Source organism: Terrapene carolina, unplaced genomic scaffold, assembly GCF_002925995.2.
Source record: "Terrapene carolina triunguis isolate 2854851 unplaced genomic scaffold, T_m_triunguis-2.0 Scaffold31, whole genome shotgun sequence".
In the NCBI taxonomy this organism is placed as follows: domain Eukaryota; kingdom Metazoa; phylum Chordata; order Testudines; family Emydidae; genus Terrapene; species Terrapene triunguis.
This window is the reverse complement of record NW_020664382.1, coordinates 5,787,028-5,802,975: the sequence shown is the minus strand read 5'-3', so window position 1 is coordinate 5,802,975 and position 15,948 is coordinate 5,787,028. Positions and strand designations below refer to the sequence as shown.

The following is a 15,948-nucleotide window of genomic DNA, read 5'->3' as shown; positions in this document are numbered from 1 at the left end:
CGCTTATCTATCCTTAACAAGCAGAAGGGAAGGGAAAAGGATGGCAATTTTATCTATCAAGCGAAGAAATAGTGCTTGCCTGTGCCTTACTCCCTATTACCATGATAGCGGTTACCCAGGTCTTTACTTAACCCTTACATACCCCAACAGAGTTAATATTAAATTAATACTTTTCTTAACTCATTGATTTGTTTTATTTTTAGACAATTGTGGTAGTTGATCATTCGTTTAGATTGCAGTATAATCCTTTGTTTTCTTTACTTCATTTTTGCTTAGCTATTGAACTTGATAACATTTATACAAAGAATATTGAATCATTTTTTCTTTCAATAAGCCACTCAGGTCAGAAGAATTGGGAATCTGAGTCAAAAATCTGGTTTACTGAAGAGCTCTTATACTCTTTAACCTTTTGGTTCTTACAGGAAGGAGACAGCAAAGAGTCCATTGAAGCAAATGAGAAAATGTAAAATTAGTGTTCCAGTTGTCCTCTAAACATAGTACTTAGTTTCCTAATGTATATTCTCTTTCTTCTTGGAATAGCCTTTCGCTCCTCGGCCTAGCTGACCCTACCACTCTTCTCATGTCCTTCAAATCCTTTCTTCCCTCCTTGAAAACTCACTTTTCCATTAATTCTTATATTGCCTTCGTCACTAATTTCCTCATCTTGTCCTCCTTTACTAAATTGTCATCCATTTCTCTACTCTTTCTAAAATATTGTATATGTTTGTCATTCTATATATACTACTAGTTTCCTCCTCCCCCCACTCCTTTTACAGACATTGATTAATAATAATGAGGAAGTACTGTATATGAACAATGATTGGGCAGAGAATATGCATGATGGAAAAATAGATGTTTGTTGTTAGCTTTCCAGGATTTGAGATAATCACACCTTTTTAATAAGGGAGGAGAATGAACCCATGGGAAATCATCTAAATTAACCTGAATCAAAAGTATACAGTACTGTTCTTTAATGATAGTATAACTTCTGAATATCACATTAAAAAGCCAAAGAATCTCCAAATAAACAATGAAGATCAGTCTTGAACATTTTTGACAATGTTTAGCAATAACATATTCATCTTTTTTTTTATAGACAATAAAAAATAAAATTTTAGATTTCTTGAATCCACTGACGCCACAACTTGGAGTCCAGTTAATATCAGCAGTAGCAGCAGTGTGGAACAGCAAAAAAGCTCATAAGAATCAAAGTAAAATAAAGGTGAAGTTAAAGAAATGTTAATTCATATGATCGTTTCTTTTCTCATGAAAAGACAGAGGTTTTGTTCCTAGGTTTACTGCGAAGACCCTCATGTTTTGTTTTTGGTTTTTGGTTTTGTTTTGTTTTTGTTGTACAAGTGACAAAGACAAGCCATTAGATAAGAATTTGAATTCAATATAATGGTTAAAATTTAAAATGTGAAGACTATAAGTAAATGGAACAAATATAATCAAAATAGGAAAAATAAAGATTTTAATGTGTTTGCATGTTGAAGAAGAAAAATACTGAAAGAAGAAAATATTTTACTTAGAGAATGAAGAGACCATTTGTCTGGGGCACGACTTTTGTAACACAACCTGTGACGACTTTAGGACTTTTTCGTTGTGGGGGGAAAAGAAGTCATGGTGTCTGTCTCGCCAGCCAGCCTGCTGCTGAGGAAGATTAATCAATGAATTTTTACACATTTAACTCTATATCTGCAGAGTTATATGGGTTTTTTTCAATATCTTAAACAATTAAATATTAAATGCCTTAAACCATTTTTATTGTAGGATAAAGAATTTATCTTTCTTGCAATAAATTTCCCATGACAAAAAAAATCTTACTGGCTTCCACTTTTCTGGTCAAATATTTGGTGTTGGAAACGGAAATAGAAAAGTTAATTAAATACAATTTTTTTAATTTATATGCAAACTAAAACAAGACTCTCATTCTGCACATTATTACAATCTATTTTAAAACCTTATTCCAAATTTAAATAACTACAGCTGTCCAGAGAGTGACCTTTCTCTTTTGTGACTACTTTCAAGGTTTAAAAATTTGTTTTCATTCCACGCTGCAACAAAAACACTTTTGCAAAATGGAATTGTCAAAATAGCTGTATTCAGATTGAAAAGCTCAACTTTTCAGTGTGTTTTCTCTCTCTCTCTGGTCAGACTTGAACAAAGAGCACACGGGAATCACAAAACCCTTTCCAGCAGACACGTAATTGAAACTATAAATCTCTATGAAATGTTTTGGCTTTGAAACAGCATGTTTTGACTAAACATTTAGATGAAAATGTTCTGACCAGCTTTAGAAACAACTGCAAAGGAAAAGCTCTTGGATACCAAGCTCCACTTACATGCATAGATGCAAAGAACGATTATCAGTAAGCACTATGTGCCAAGCCAAGTCCGGCACTTTAATACCAAGCCATTTTAAGTTGTTGGAGCCCAGACAATTCCAGTTTTCCTCCATTGCTGTCCAAGACTCCAGGTCAGAAACCTTTCCAGAGGAGGAAAGTTAGAGGTAGCACCCTCTGGAGCCAAACATGATTACTAAGTACAAGCCCTCTTCCTAATCCGCCTTAGTCTGAGTTCATTGCTTCATTGTGCTCCCAGCCTGTCAGGGCAGGACAGAGAGAGAGTGAATGAGACCCAAACTCTGATCCCCTCCGGGATCCTTTTCACCTATTTGAGTTTCATATGTAAGTTTGCACATGGTTAATAATGTGAAATGCTGTTTTCCTCCATCATTCCCTGGTACATTGAACTTAATGATGTTTGTGTCATTTAGATTCTTCCAGTGGCTAGTGCATCTCAGCTTATTCTTGTGGACTTAGTGTGTGCACTTAACACTCTGAAGACTGACACTATATTACAGCTGGTAAAAGAAGTTGTCAAGAAACCATCCCAAATCAAAGGCGAAGAGGTAACTGCTAAAATAATATTCAGCTTTACTGTCTTCCTTCTTCCAAGGTGTCCCTGAAAAAAATCTCTACTAACCTGAAAGAGGTTTTCAACATTCATTATTCTTTTTTTGTTACTGGTAATTATTAGAATTTGTTTCCTCATCATATTCTGTACCTGGTTAAAAGTGTACTCAATGTGTATACAGTTTCTGATTTTCATTTTACAAGAGTAGTCGTTGGTTGTTTTGTGTTACTTTGGCAGCACAAAGCTGAGGTAAAGCCAGTGTAACAGACTTCTTGTGCATTCTCCCAGCATAGAGGAATTTCCAGATTTCGTCAGGCGAGTATAGTGGTTTCAGCCCCCTTGCCCTCCGCAAAGGGGGCACGGGCAGGGACCCATTGTGTCTGTCTGATCACTAGTTGCTGTAACAGCCTGGGGTAGGGGGGGTTATCATCTGCCCTGAGGCTGCTCTAGGGCCTTTCCAGTGTAAAAAACACCTTGGCCCCACTCCATTCTGGGATACAGAAGGGCAAGTCACAAGGATCTGGCTCCATCTATTTTAAATTCATAGTTCAGATTATCAAAAATGAAATAACTCTAAGTATCTAACATATTTTTTTCCTTTTTATCCTATTGTATTTCTTGCATTTCACTCTGCTTGGATAATTTAAATTTTAAGTTTCCCTTCAAGATTATCAAACATGTGCCAAGCACTTCGAGAAAGAAAAGAGCTAGAAAAGAGCAATATAAGAACTAAGTATTTTGGTTAGTAGCTTCACTTTCTAGTTCTTGTGTACTACAATGCTGCTCTGTGTAGGCTCCAAACACTGAATAAAATTTAACTTTTTCATTGAAATCTTAACAAACATCAAAATATTTCTCTTCATATTAGGTTTGGTCCTCTTTAATTTGAGGCCTAAACTATGCCCCAGTACTCTTAAGCCATTGAAACATTGGAGCAAGCATTTGAAACAGAATTTACAAAACAGACACCAAAATTCTTCAGGTTTTTATGATGGACCAATATTTCCCTTCAAATTGAGTAACTTGCATAAAATAAATGCCTAGAAAGAGTAAATATGTGTGTCTTAAGGTACAGTTGTGTGTATGTGTCTGTAATTCAGCATAACAGAAATAGATACTTAACATTGGTACAATCATCCTGCCTATCAAACAAAAAACATGCTTTAAACAAAATCCAATCCTAGTGAGTGTTTTAAAACTCATTAAGTAGTAGTTTCATTAGTAAAACTTTTTGAGGGCCTTCCTTTTTATTAAATAAGACTGTTAAAATTGTAAGTGGAACTTTTAGAGACCTTTGCCATCTGGTCTGGTTATCCAGGAAATGTAGCTTTCAGAGCTTTTTACAAAACTTCACTTCCCAGATTCATGACAGCAGTTTGGCATAACAATGACTTTCAATTATCCTAGTTAGTGAGGTTGCTTCTGTGGTGATTCTGCTGTTTAACAAAGCTTGCTTTGAATTAAGCCAGCCTTGTTATCATGCAGAGAGGTTCATTTATAAGTGTTTCTAGAGCTTTGGAAGAATGTGTCTGGTGGAGAGAAAGGATGCGTCTTGTTTTATTCCAGACTTCCCTAGCAAAAGCTCTGAACTACCTACTATATCTACAGACAAGGCACAGCCTATCAGTCTCAGACTGGGAGACAGATTGCTCTCAGGGGGGAAAAAGCAAGTCTCACATGGAACATTGAGTCCTCTAACAGCTTAAATTTCACTTTGTTGTAAAGCAAGAACGTAATTCCTTGTTTTATTTTCAGAAATCTTCTCTAGTGGATATCCCAGTGCTGAAATTCAGCTATGCTTTCATTCAAAGGTAACTAGGTTCCATAAAGTGATTTCCATTTAGCTACAAATGCTATTTCAGCAACTAACAGCTAGCATTATTACTTTAGCTTTACTTTGACCTTCATAGCTGCTTGGCACAGGAAACCTTAACATCTACATTATCAGTGCTTAATGAAGCAGAACTGGACAACCACTACATTGTCAAACGACAGACATAAGATTACTGTGTGGCGTGGTGTTCTGTGATTACACTGATGTATTGGTGTTTGTATCCTCGTGACATAATGTCATCATGTACAGACACAACAGCATGCTGTAACCTTCTCAAACTGTTGTCAGGACATTATGCTGAAATTTTTGTATTACTTTTCTCCAGCTCGAACACTGTTCCCAGCTGCTGGAAAAGTGTATGAAGGATGGATACTTCTCCTCCTTAATCTCCTTCCAGGCTTTCTTAGGGAGGGCTCCTGGTGTTTCCAATTTATACTCTGCATTCATCATGTTAGACAGCATGGGGGTGATCAAAACTCTTCTTAGCATACATTGTGGTGTATGCATGGAACACCTTAGGATCTTAGTCTGCAAAGCCTTCTCCTCATTATATCATTCATGGAGACCCTCTTCTTCTTTCACAGCACTGGCATATTCCATATGCTCCAAGCCTAGCTTTAGTTTGCAGGACAACCCAAGTCAATTCTGTGTACTGTTTTGACTTCGATACATCAACACACTAATAGAATGATAGGATAATATAAATGTCATCGTGCATTGACAGGATATCATGGTACTTAGACACAAATACTATGGATAGTAGTTAATTAGACTTGGGGAGAACTAGAAGACTAAAGTTGGTGGGAAGCTCCTAGAGCCAGCACTATCTGTGTGTATGGCTGATGTATTGTTTGACATCAGACTTGCATGTTGTTTTTGGCAGACTTCCTGTCTCAGCCCTGCAGGAGAACTTTCAGTCATTGTTAGGAGTGCTGAAGGAATCTGTGCAATTGAACTTGGCTCCCCCTGGATATTTCCTGCTTCTGAGGTATAGCACAAAACAAGGTGGTTTGGTTTGATTTGATAGATTGAGTAAAACTATCCATATTACTAACTTGGAATGAATTCTTTTTCCTACAGTACTCTGAATGACTTTGTGACCAGAACTCCTAACCTGGAAAATAAAAAGGATCAAAAAGACCTGCAGGTACTGTATACATACACTTTTAGTTCACAAATCTGGCACCGCACTCTTCATTCTAAACCGAGATTAGCCCAAACCAACTCCATGTCTGAACATCCGCATACTCTGAGAAAGTTTGGGCATGGTGCAAGCCAGTAAGTAAGTGTGTAAGAATGCATAAAATATAATCTTCCAGCTAACAAATTATCTTGTATATTTTTGATAAAGTTCTAACATGGCTCAGGATGCTGATTGGCCAAAGCTGTATTCAGATTGAGTGTCTCTTGTGATGTCATCTTTTAGATTTAAATTCATAACACAAATATGATGTCACCACATCCCTTCATTTGCTTTATCATTGAAATTTTCAAAACCAAGTAGGAGAATTAGGTGCACTATTCCCATTGAAGTCAACGGGAGCTGTATAGCTATGTCCCCTAGTTGGCTTTGGCAATCTCAACAACTGTTTATCCATTCACCTATTATGGAAACAAGATGAGGATTAGAGCCGGATTCTTTTCTCCTACTGTTTCTCCTACTGTTTTGCCAAGATAGCTGAAGCACCACAGACTTGTTACAATCATCTTTGGCTCTGAATTTGAGATGAAATGTTGAAAAGTGAACCTTCTGATAAGCTGTGATTGTGGTGCTTGTGCTGCCCAGCAGATATGGTAGAGATGTGCTGCCCAGCAGATATGGTAGAGTGACTTCCTCCAGTTTTGCTTCATAAACTGGCCAGCAAGATAATTGTCTAGTGAATGCCTAGCTTCTTACAGCATTATCAAGAAATGATCTGATTTTTCTGGCAGCCTTGGAAGGGAAACCTGAAGTTTCCGAACCAGAGTCTCCATCCTGCAGTGAATAGCTCTGCTGCTCAAACATGAGGCTTGGGAGTAGGGTTTGGCCCAACCCTACAGTGGGAAGACTGAAATATGACCAGATGAATTCCCAAAAAATAAAACGACACTTTTAAATCACTCAGTTAAAAGTAACCAACATCCCCATCTAATTTAATACCACATGGAAGCCCTGTAGCTGAAGGGAAAGGAAAAAGCAGACAGGTTTTCAGACCGTACAGTTCAGAGCCTAAAGAACAATAGAGAGTACTGATGCAATTTTTTTGGAAATCTGAAGAACAAATTCAGAACATACAAGTCTTTGAGAGATGACTGCATTAATAAGCAGTATAATGGATACTTTGCAATCTTCATTTGAACCGACTGGATGATTACTCCACTAGAACTGAAAAATATCTTGATCAGCTGGATTCTGTGGCCCTCCAAGGAGACAAAGTTAAGAAACCTCAGGGGACAAAAACTCTTTCTTAAAACATAGTAACTTGTCAGGTAAAAGACTGGAAATCTGGAGAACCAGGTAAGAGTCCATACTCTGAACAATCAGGGAAATATGCAGTGAGTTGAAACCTGTGAATTTATCAATTATCGTAAGAATGAATCCTCTAATATGTTTCAAATTTGTGACCTAAAAAGGATGCCCGTCAAAGTATATGAGGGAAAATGTTGTGAGAGACATTTTGGGATTCAAACCTCCTGTTCACCATTGGGGTGTGTGGACCCTGATTATCTCATTAACAACAATACTATTGTATTCCTATTGGATGCTCCAGTTGTGCACTCTTATCCTGATGGCCACAGAAGCAGTGGTAGATAAGATCCATAAAGAATAAACTCATCATCTAGCCTGGATCAAGCTAGAAAAAAGAAACTTGTCAGAGGGAGTAATGGTAGCAATAGGATTCCCAATCAAATTGAAAATACAGCAGAGTCTGCAACAAGACCCATGCCTTCTGTGACCTAGATTCTACTAAACTGCTAATGTAAATCATTAAAATTTAAAACGCCCAGAAAGCAAATGAGGAAGTGGAAAGAATGAAGACATTCTAAACAGACTTGGTCTTGTGTGTGCTCAGTGTGTGCCAATCTACACAGGAAGTGAAAAACTGAAATAGGTTGCTTGTTTCTCCCTTTTTTAATCTTTGACTCTGCTATTCTCTCTCCAGTGCTTAGCTTTTATGCCACACTTGAAGAGAATGTTTGTCAAAAGGGAAAAAGTCCCCCTTCCTGTTGTGATTATAAGGATAGTCATCAAGAGTAGATTAATTATAGTGTTAGGTATTTTTTGTTATCATAGATGAATTTTCTTTTATATTACTGTTTTAGCCCAGATATGTGTGTGCATGCATACACATGTACATAATGACCTTTCCATGTAAAGGTATGATTAAGACCTGTACGTGAATCTACTCTAACCCAAAGCTTTTCTTTCTTTTTCTATTGTTCATGCCTACTACCAAATGAAATGAGTGACACTTTACTACCTGCAGAGTGCTGATAAATGTTTCTCTGCTCTGTTTGTTGTTACTCACCTCCATATACCTACAGATATGGTACCAGGTACAAAACACTGTGCCAGTTTCCAAATAAAACAAAAGCATCCTTGGGCTGGCCAGATCCCAATAGCTTTCACCTGATACAGTGTTGCATTGATTACTTTTCAGGAGGTGACCCAAAAAATCTTGGAAGCTGTGGGGAATGTTGCTGGTTCCTCCCTGGAACAGACTAGCTGGCTGAGCAGAAACCTGGAGGTGAAAGCCCAGCCTCAGATCTCTTTAGTTGAATCCAGTGCTGAAGATGACTTGTATGGTAAGGTTGTTTCTTAAGGATCCAGTGTCACTTCTGACCTTCTTGTCACTTTTCTGTACCATTTATTATAAAGTTTAGTGACAATCTGGCTTTGTGCTCATGTGAAAATGATTTTTATCATACCACAAATTACTAAAGAGAATGAACTGCTATTTAAAAAAAAAAAAAAAAAAAAACTAATGTGCACCAAAAGAGCATGTTATCTTCTCATTTAAGTAAAAATTCAGATATGTTAAATGGCATTCAGTCAGTATCTGTACATTATATGCACTATACTGGAGGGAAATATTAATGTACACATGTGTAATGCAGTCTATATACCATCCTTATAAATAAGGTCAAAAAGTACATAGAAACCACTTTTGTAATGGTAAAATATGTTGCCATTTATTGAACATAATCTGTAAGTTTTCTGATTTGTAAGAGGGTGATTTTTTTTTCTTGCATACTTAAATACTGAAATCCAATTTTTTTGACTGATCTCGATTAAGAGGTAGCATTTTTCTAGTGTGGTCTAAGAACAAGTCTGAAAACCAGGAATACCCGAGTTCTAATTGCAGCTCTGCAAGTCACTCACTCTAAGGAGTCAAATAAATCATTTTACCTCTTTGCTTCCTTCCGTTGTTGTAAAATGTCTTATACGTACCAACTTCATAGGGGTGAAGGTTGTGAGAATTGATTTGTTCATGCAGTACCTGGGGGAGAGTGAGAGAATTAAAATGCTATATAAATAGTAAGGCCAGCATTTTCAGACTTGGATATTTAAGAGTCAGTATAATCTTTGGGTGCTTGGCACCTTTTGAAAATTGAAACACTTTTTATTGTGGATTTAGAAGCCAAACAGTAGGCACCCAGGTTTGAGAAGTTAAACTTCAGTGGTGTTTTTCATGTTTTGGTTACATATATTGAATTGCTGCTTAGTGAGAGATTTATTATAATACCAAGTTTTTAAACAACTATTTGGAGAAGAGGTTAATAGGGTATAACTGTAATATTTTGGGGAAATTCCTTTTTAAAGAATTATACAGTTTTAGTTTTTTCTTAAATGAAAGTTAAACTTTAGAAATCGAGGAAATTCTACATTCTTCTTCAAATGCTGGTCCCTATGGGTACTCACTATGGTTGCACATGCACTTGAGACTGGAAAACTCTTCCATAGCAGTTGTTGTCAGACATCACCAGCGTGGTGCTCTGCTCTATCCAATGTTGATAAGTTGGCTGAGTGAATGTGTTCCCCCTGTGTGCTGCCCGGGCTCTGCGCAGATAGCTGACACAGCAGACCCCGAGAGAACCCCCAATGACCACAGTCTCCGATAAGGCACAAAGGCACCCAGCCAGGTTTATTGTCAAAGGAAGCACAGTAATAGTTACCCGCAGATTCTACAGGACATACTATGAATATGTGCCCCCTGACAATGGACCAGCTCAGTCAGTGGCGGGACTGTCCACTGCCCCCTAGGCTAGACAAAGACATCCACTCAGGGATGCATTCTTATACACAGGTACAAACAAGTTACATATCACTCCTGATGCATTGAGGTACAACCCCTCTGCGTGTTGGGGTGCTGCCTCTCTCCTGGTACATGTTGATTCGAACAAACAACTCTTATCAATTATATTTGACCCTGTCTTTAGGATGGGCCAGCCTGTTCCTCATTATCTCTGTGGAATGTGTTCGTACCAGAATGTTCTGGTGCCATCCTGGCACATGTTCATCCTATTAGTACTTGATACCTTTTAGATATGTGTATACGTGCAATTAGCAGCTGCCTTCTTGCCAACTTCTGTGAGCAGGGCCTGCCTCTGGCTCACAGCTTAACTTTGCTTTATATTAGCAAAGTCTTGTCCATTACTTTAGTTCAGGCCTCTGATAGCAAGGGTTTATGTTTCAGGGCCTCATCTTACTACAGCAGTGTTCATTGGTCTGTGCCTGTACCCTACTCCTCCTCATACTCTGAACCAAGGGCATAAAGGGTCTCACAGAGCGACCGCCTCTCCAGTTCCTTTCTGGAACAGACCATGTTCTGTGTCAGTAGCCTTTCTAGCGCTCCCACTTGAACTTTGTAAATAGTGTGTAAACAGTTTTATCTTTAGCTAGTTAGCTGTTAGTTAGCTAGTTCAGGGGTTCACTCCCCCCTTGTTCCTTATTGTTCAGGGCACCCAGTATGCCCCAGATTCCAGGCTTCAGGTCTTGTCTGCCTGTTCCTGGGTCTTCCTGGTTAGCAACTCCCAAGAGAGCTGGTACGTACTTACCTTGGGGAATCATATGTTCCTTCAAAATGTGACATCCGCCATTCCTTTTTCCCTTCTACCAGGCAGTCGCTGGAGTTTAGGCTCCATAAGCATGTAATGAAGTTGTCATGGGGCCCCAATATGGTCCTGGGCTGTCCCGCTCCTCTTCTCACTGACTTGAGCCTCTGTGTAGTGCCTCTCTGACACTGGTGCCCTCTAGATCGAAATCCTCCAGCAAGCGGTAGAGTTGTTGTTGTAATTTATTTATTAATACAGTATACCACCACAACAGCAATTTAACCATAAATTCCTTTATTAAATCCAGAGGTCAAATTATATTTATATAGCTGTTCCAAATGGGCCCTGAATGCCTAAGCAATTATCACATCTATACAGTAACATACTGTTATATGTATTGATCAGATACTTACAACAGGGCTAGCCCCAGGATGCTCAAACCCATGTTGGCTGGCTCCAACTGGACAGGCTCATGTTATGCTTATAAGAAGCAAACAGGATCTTTTTCAGGGGAAAAGGCAACACACTGCATTTATTGGAAATACAACAATTAGCATATGCACACACTCACACTCAGAGTCCCTCCAGTCAATGTTATAGTTACCAGTCCAGAGTCTGGATCAATCTAGTGGCCAGCTAGGTTGATCACGGGTAGGTAGGAGCCGGGTTCTGTCGTTCATGACACGATGATCCAGGGAAGTCTTGCCAGGACGAACCCAAAGTTTCATGGAAGGCACCCTGTTTATATAGTGATTTTCCTTCATTGGGACCAATGAGTTTTGCACCATCATGCTGTAATCAATTGTCGTTTGAGTGCTTGTTTTCTTAAATGGTTCTTCTCATCCTTTATCTTGTTCTTTCATTAAGTCTCTCAGGGAGTTATCCCAGGCTGGTTCTGATCACAGCTATATTGTCCCCATTGATAGATGCCTTTCTCATCTTTAGAGTCGTCAATCTGTCCTCCTTTGACATTTCAATAGGGGCGTGTTGCAATCTTTTGGCGCCCATACATCTGTCCTCGGTTCCTCCCTAGACCATCTGGTCCAGTGATGGCCTTCACGCTTATCTTCTAACACACACATTCCTCATTCACACACAAAACAGGATTGATTTACACATAGCATTTGAACCAAAACATCAAATTGCAATGCAGGAGAAAATAATCATTGCATTCTTTTACTTATTTTAAAATGCTAAACCTACAACAAAGTGGTGACCCTAAAGGTCTGTCACTGCCTTAAAATCAGCTTCAGACACAGATTTTGGCTGATGTATCTTTACTAATGGCCCATTAGGCCATTCCTTTCTGCTTTCAGAAAGGGTGGCTGGCAGGATATGGTCAAATCATACACCAATACATTTAATGCATGCTACATTATTATTATTTATCCTTCATTCTAAATTATACAAAATACAAACATAAAATCCTACTACTACACAGGCACTAGCCACAAACACTCTTAAGAGACCATTCTTTTATACTTGAATAAACTGAACCTACGTGACTATAGCCACTACTTCTTGAATCCTTTCCTCTGCTAAAATTGCTTAGAACCATCCTTGCTAATTGGGGCCTTTTCTTCAGACTTTCCTCTTATCTTCTCAGCCGCATTCCAGATCCAGTGTTTCCAATTAAGCCACATTCCAAGTCCAGTATTTCCAACCCAGCTGGCCATCTTTCAAAGCCTTTCCACAACTGCTAAGCATCTGCTCTATATGCAAACTTTACTTTAGCCAAGTGTGTGTGTAATTAAATCCCATACAAGTGCAAAGATTCAATTAAACAAAGGTATGAGGAGGGTAACGGTGAACAACCCCATAAAAACAGGGATAAATTGCCTCATAAGTCCTCTTTTAAAAAAAAAAAAGTCTGCTTCTCCTCTCCCCTTGGTATTAAATGAGACTCTTCTCCCTGGTGTGGGTGCATCTGGAGCTCACAGGGACCAGGGGCCAGCATTGATAGTACCGGGAACTACCAGTGCTCTAAAACAGTCTATGAAAGATGCAGGACTGATCCTTGCACCACCCAGAGACAGAAGGGATTGTTCATCCTCTATACCAGACATGGGCAAACTACGGCCGCAGGACCCTCCTGCCGAGCTCCTGGGCCGGGAGGCTCGGCCCCTGCCCCACTGGGCCCCCCTCCACCGCAGCCTCAGGGCACTGTGCTGCCGGCACAAATACTCTGGGCAGCCGGGCAGCGCAGCTGCAGAACCTGGCCTGACCCGGTGCTCTGTGCTGCATGGTGGCGACGGCGTGGCTGGCTCCAGCCGGGCGGCGCGGCTGTAGCGCCGCCAGCCACCGGCGCTCCAGGCAGCGCAGTAAGGGGGCAGGGGAGTTCGGGGAGTGGTCAGGGCCGAGGGTGTGGATAGGGGTCGGGGCGGTCAGAGTGCGGGGAACGGGGGGGTTGAATGGGTGCAGGGGTCCTGCGGGGCAGTCAGGGAGAAGGGGGGTTGGATGGGGCAGGGGTCCCGGGGGTGGGGGGCAGTCAGGAATGAGAGGAGGGATTGGATGGGGTGGTGGTGGACAGTCAGGGGTGGGGTTTCTGGGGGCAGTCAGAGGACAGGGAGCGGGGGGGGTGGATGGGCCAGGAGTCCCGGAGGGGGGGGGGAGGGCCGTCAGACGGTGAGAAGCAGGGGAGAAAGGAGATGGGGGTGGGGGCCGGGCCACACCTGGCTGTTTGGGGAGGCACAGCCTCCTCTAACCAGCCCTCCATACAATTTCCGAAACCCGATGCGGCCTCAGGCCAAAAAGTTTGCCCGCCCCTGCTCTATACTGACAGTACCGCACTGTAAGAAAACTGCCATGCTCAAACCAGAGGATCTGTCTAGACCATTGGATCTCAAACTTATTTGATCGTGCCCCCCTTCTTTGTGTCTGTAGTAGTTTATGCCTCCCCTTCCATCACACAAGTACATATACCGATTTAAAAACGAAAACATGCAACTCTCACTAAATATTAAAACAGTAAGGCATTGGTTCAAACAGAACCAATGATCCATTGTAATAAGAACAAAAGCAAAACTACAGTTGTGGTCGACGTCTACAATTAAATGTACACACTGCATTGGTTAATGCACAGATGGCAACAATTTTGTATGATGCTATGCAAACTTAACAGAAATCCGTCAAAAGGCACCATGCCATCTAGAGTCAAATGCACAGCGACGTCTGAGGACCTGATATGTTTGGGGGAATCAGCTTTGCTAGTTATTCGTTGCTGTGGTAAAATGGGCAGTATTTTTTTTTTTCCCCTAAAGCTTCTCTCACACACCTCAGGCCCCAGAATACACTCCATGCCCCCACCGGGGGGAAGGGAGCCCCCAGTTTGAGAACCTCTGGTCTCGACCCTAGACTCCCATCAGCGCTCCTCCAGCTAGGCCTCAGTGTGCCCTTCCCAAGGATCTGGTGATTTACACCAATCCCAAATTCCCAATCCTCTCAGACCCAGTACTATCAAGGGATATCCCTACCCAGTCAGCACATCACTTGCCAGTTCCAAGTACCAGCTGCAGTGTGGAGACTCTGACACCATTGGTGTCCTACTCACCAGTGCTTGTCTCTGGCAGATGGTACTGTCCGCTCCAGCAATAGTTAAATGACTTCTACTCCTTGGATGAACAAGAGGCAGCACTGACTGTTCCCCTGGTGGTCCTGATATGAGACAACAGCCCAGACAGGGCTTCCAGAGCCTCCCAGATGGCTCCAGTAGTGCAGTTGGCAGGAATGTGTTTTTTTAGGGGCCGATGGTACCCACCATAGGCCCGCCTCCATATCCTTACAGGGGTGCTGGTACAATTTTTATAGTGGGGGTGCTAAGAGCCACTGAACCAAACTGTAAATCCTGTATATGATGGAAACCACTTCAAGCCAAGGGGTGCAGCAGCACCCCTAATTCCAGCACCTATGTATCCTTATGATACATACCCACTGGCCATACTGGGCTCCTGGGATTCATACTTTTGGGCCCCGGACTAGTAAGGTATTGGGCATTGCATTAAAAGATCTTCACTTCCCAGAGAGGAACCTCAGTCCCCCAGGGGTGCCTTGTAGAAGTCTGCTGGCAGCACTATTTTCTTCCTCTCCAAATGAGGTAGTGGCACTACCCTCTCTCTCACCATCAGACAATTATAGGCAATAGAAGGACCTCTTTAGAAGGGTTGCAAAAACTCTTCAGTCCCCCCTAGAAGAGGTTCAGGATCCTACCCATAAACTCCTGGATATTCTCTAGACTGAATCCCTATTAATGAAGCCATATTAGAGCCTGCTAAGGCTAAGAGGACTGAGAAGAAGTACTTTGTTCCCTCCAAAGGGGCAGAATATTTGTTTTCACACCCTAATCTGAACTCTGTACTGGTCCAGGCTGTTACGGAGCGAAATAAGCTGCACCAGCCTAGGTCTGCCTCTTCAGACAAAGACACCAAGACACTAGATTTCTTTGTTAGAAAGAACTTTTCATCAGCCAGCCTCCTATTTGTCATAGCAAATTACCAGGAATTAATGTCCAAATATATTAATTACAAATATACTGTCAGAATTTGCCAATAAGATACTACAGGAACATAGGCCCCAATTCTAGGCCATCCTGGATGAAGGGAAACTGGTTGCCAGATTGTCCATCCAAGCATCACTCGATGGAGAGGATGTGGCTTCCCGCTCCATGGCAACCTTGGTAGTTATGAGCCAGGCTTCTTGGTTGCAATCCTCGGTGTTCCCAATAGTGATTCCGGTAACAACCTGCTTAGCAAGAAAACAGACAAGTCACTTCGCTGTCGTGCAGCCCTTCGCTCCTGGCACCAAACAGGAAATATTCTAAGCCCCATCTTCATGGGGTACCACCCAGCCCCTCAGTCTTTCTGTCATCAGAGGGCCTATGAGCCCCCTCAGAAGTGCCAGAGGGTACAGCAAAGCAGACATGCCACACTACCGTCGCCCCCTCTTCAGACTAACCTGCATACCAAGAAGCCATTTTGATGGGATGCTTGAGTGCCACCAGCCAGTCTCCACATAGCCAGTTCATCCCACCCATTTCAGTGGCTGCCTGGCCCATTTCCTCCTGATGTGTGAGCATATCACATTGGACAAATGGGTCTTGGCCATCAGCTCAACTGGCTACATGATAGAATTCCTTTCTGCCCCTTCTCCAAAAACCCTCTCCT

At 41.4% G+C, this 15,948-nt stretch overlaps 1 protein-coding gene across 1 annotated transcript in view; it reads left to right on the top strand.

The window, feature by feature from the left end:
• Window positions 1-15,948, top strand: part of LOC113406483 (protein dopey-2-like) — an 86,247-nt gene that overhangs the window by 55,299 nt on the left and 15,000 nt on the right. The window contains exons 19-24 of the mRNA XM_026651683.1: window positions 1,097-1,222; window positions 2,780-2,914; window positions 4,675-4,730; window positions 5,637-5,741; window positions 5,834-5,900; window positions 8,395-8,539. Of these exons, the coding sequence (XP_026507468.1) occupies window positions 1,097-1,222; window positions 2,780-2,914; window positions 4,675-4,730; window positions 5,637-5,741; window positions 5,834-5,900; window positions 8,395-8,539 (634 nt within the window). The remainder of the gene's footprint in view (window positions 1-1,096; window positions 1,223-2,779; window positions 2,915-4,674; window positions 4,731-5,636; window positions 5,742-5,833; window positions 5,901-8,394; window positions 8,540-15,948) is intronic.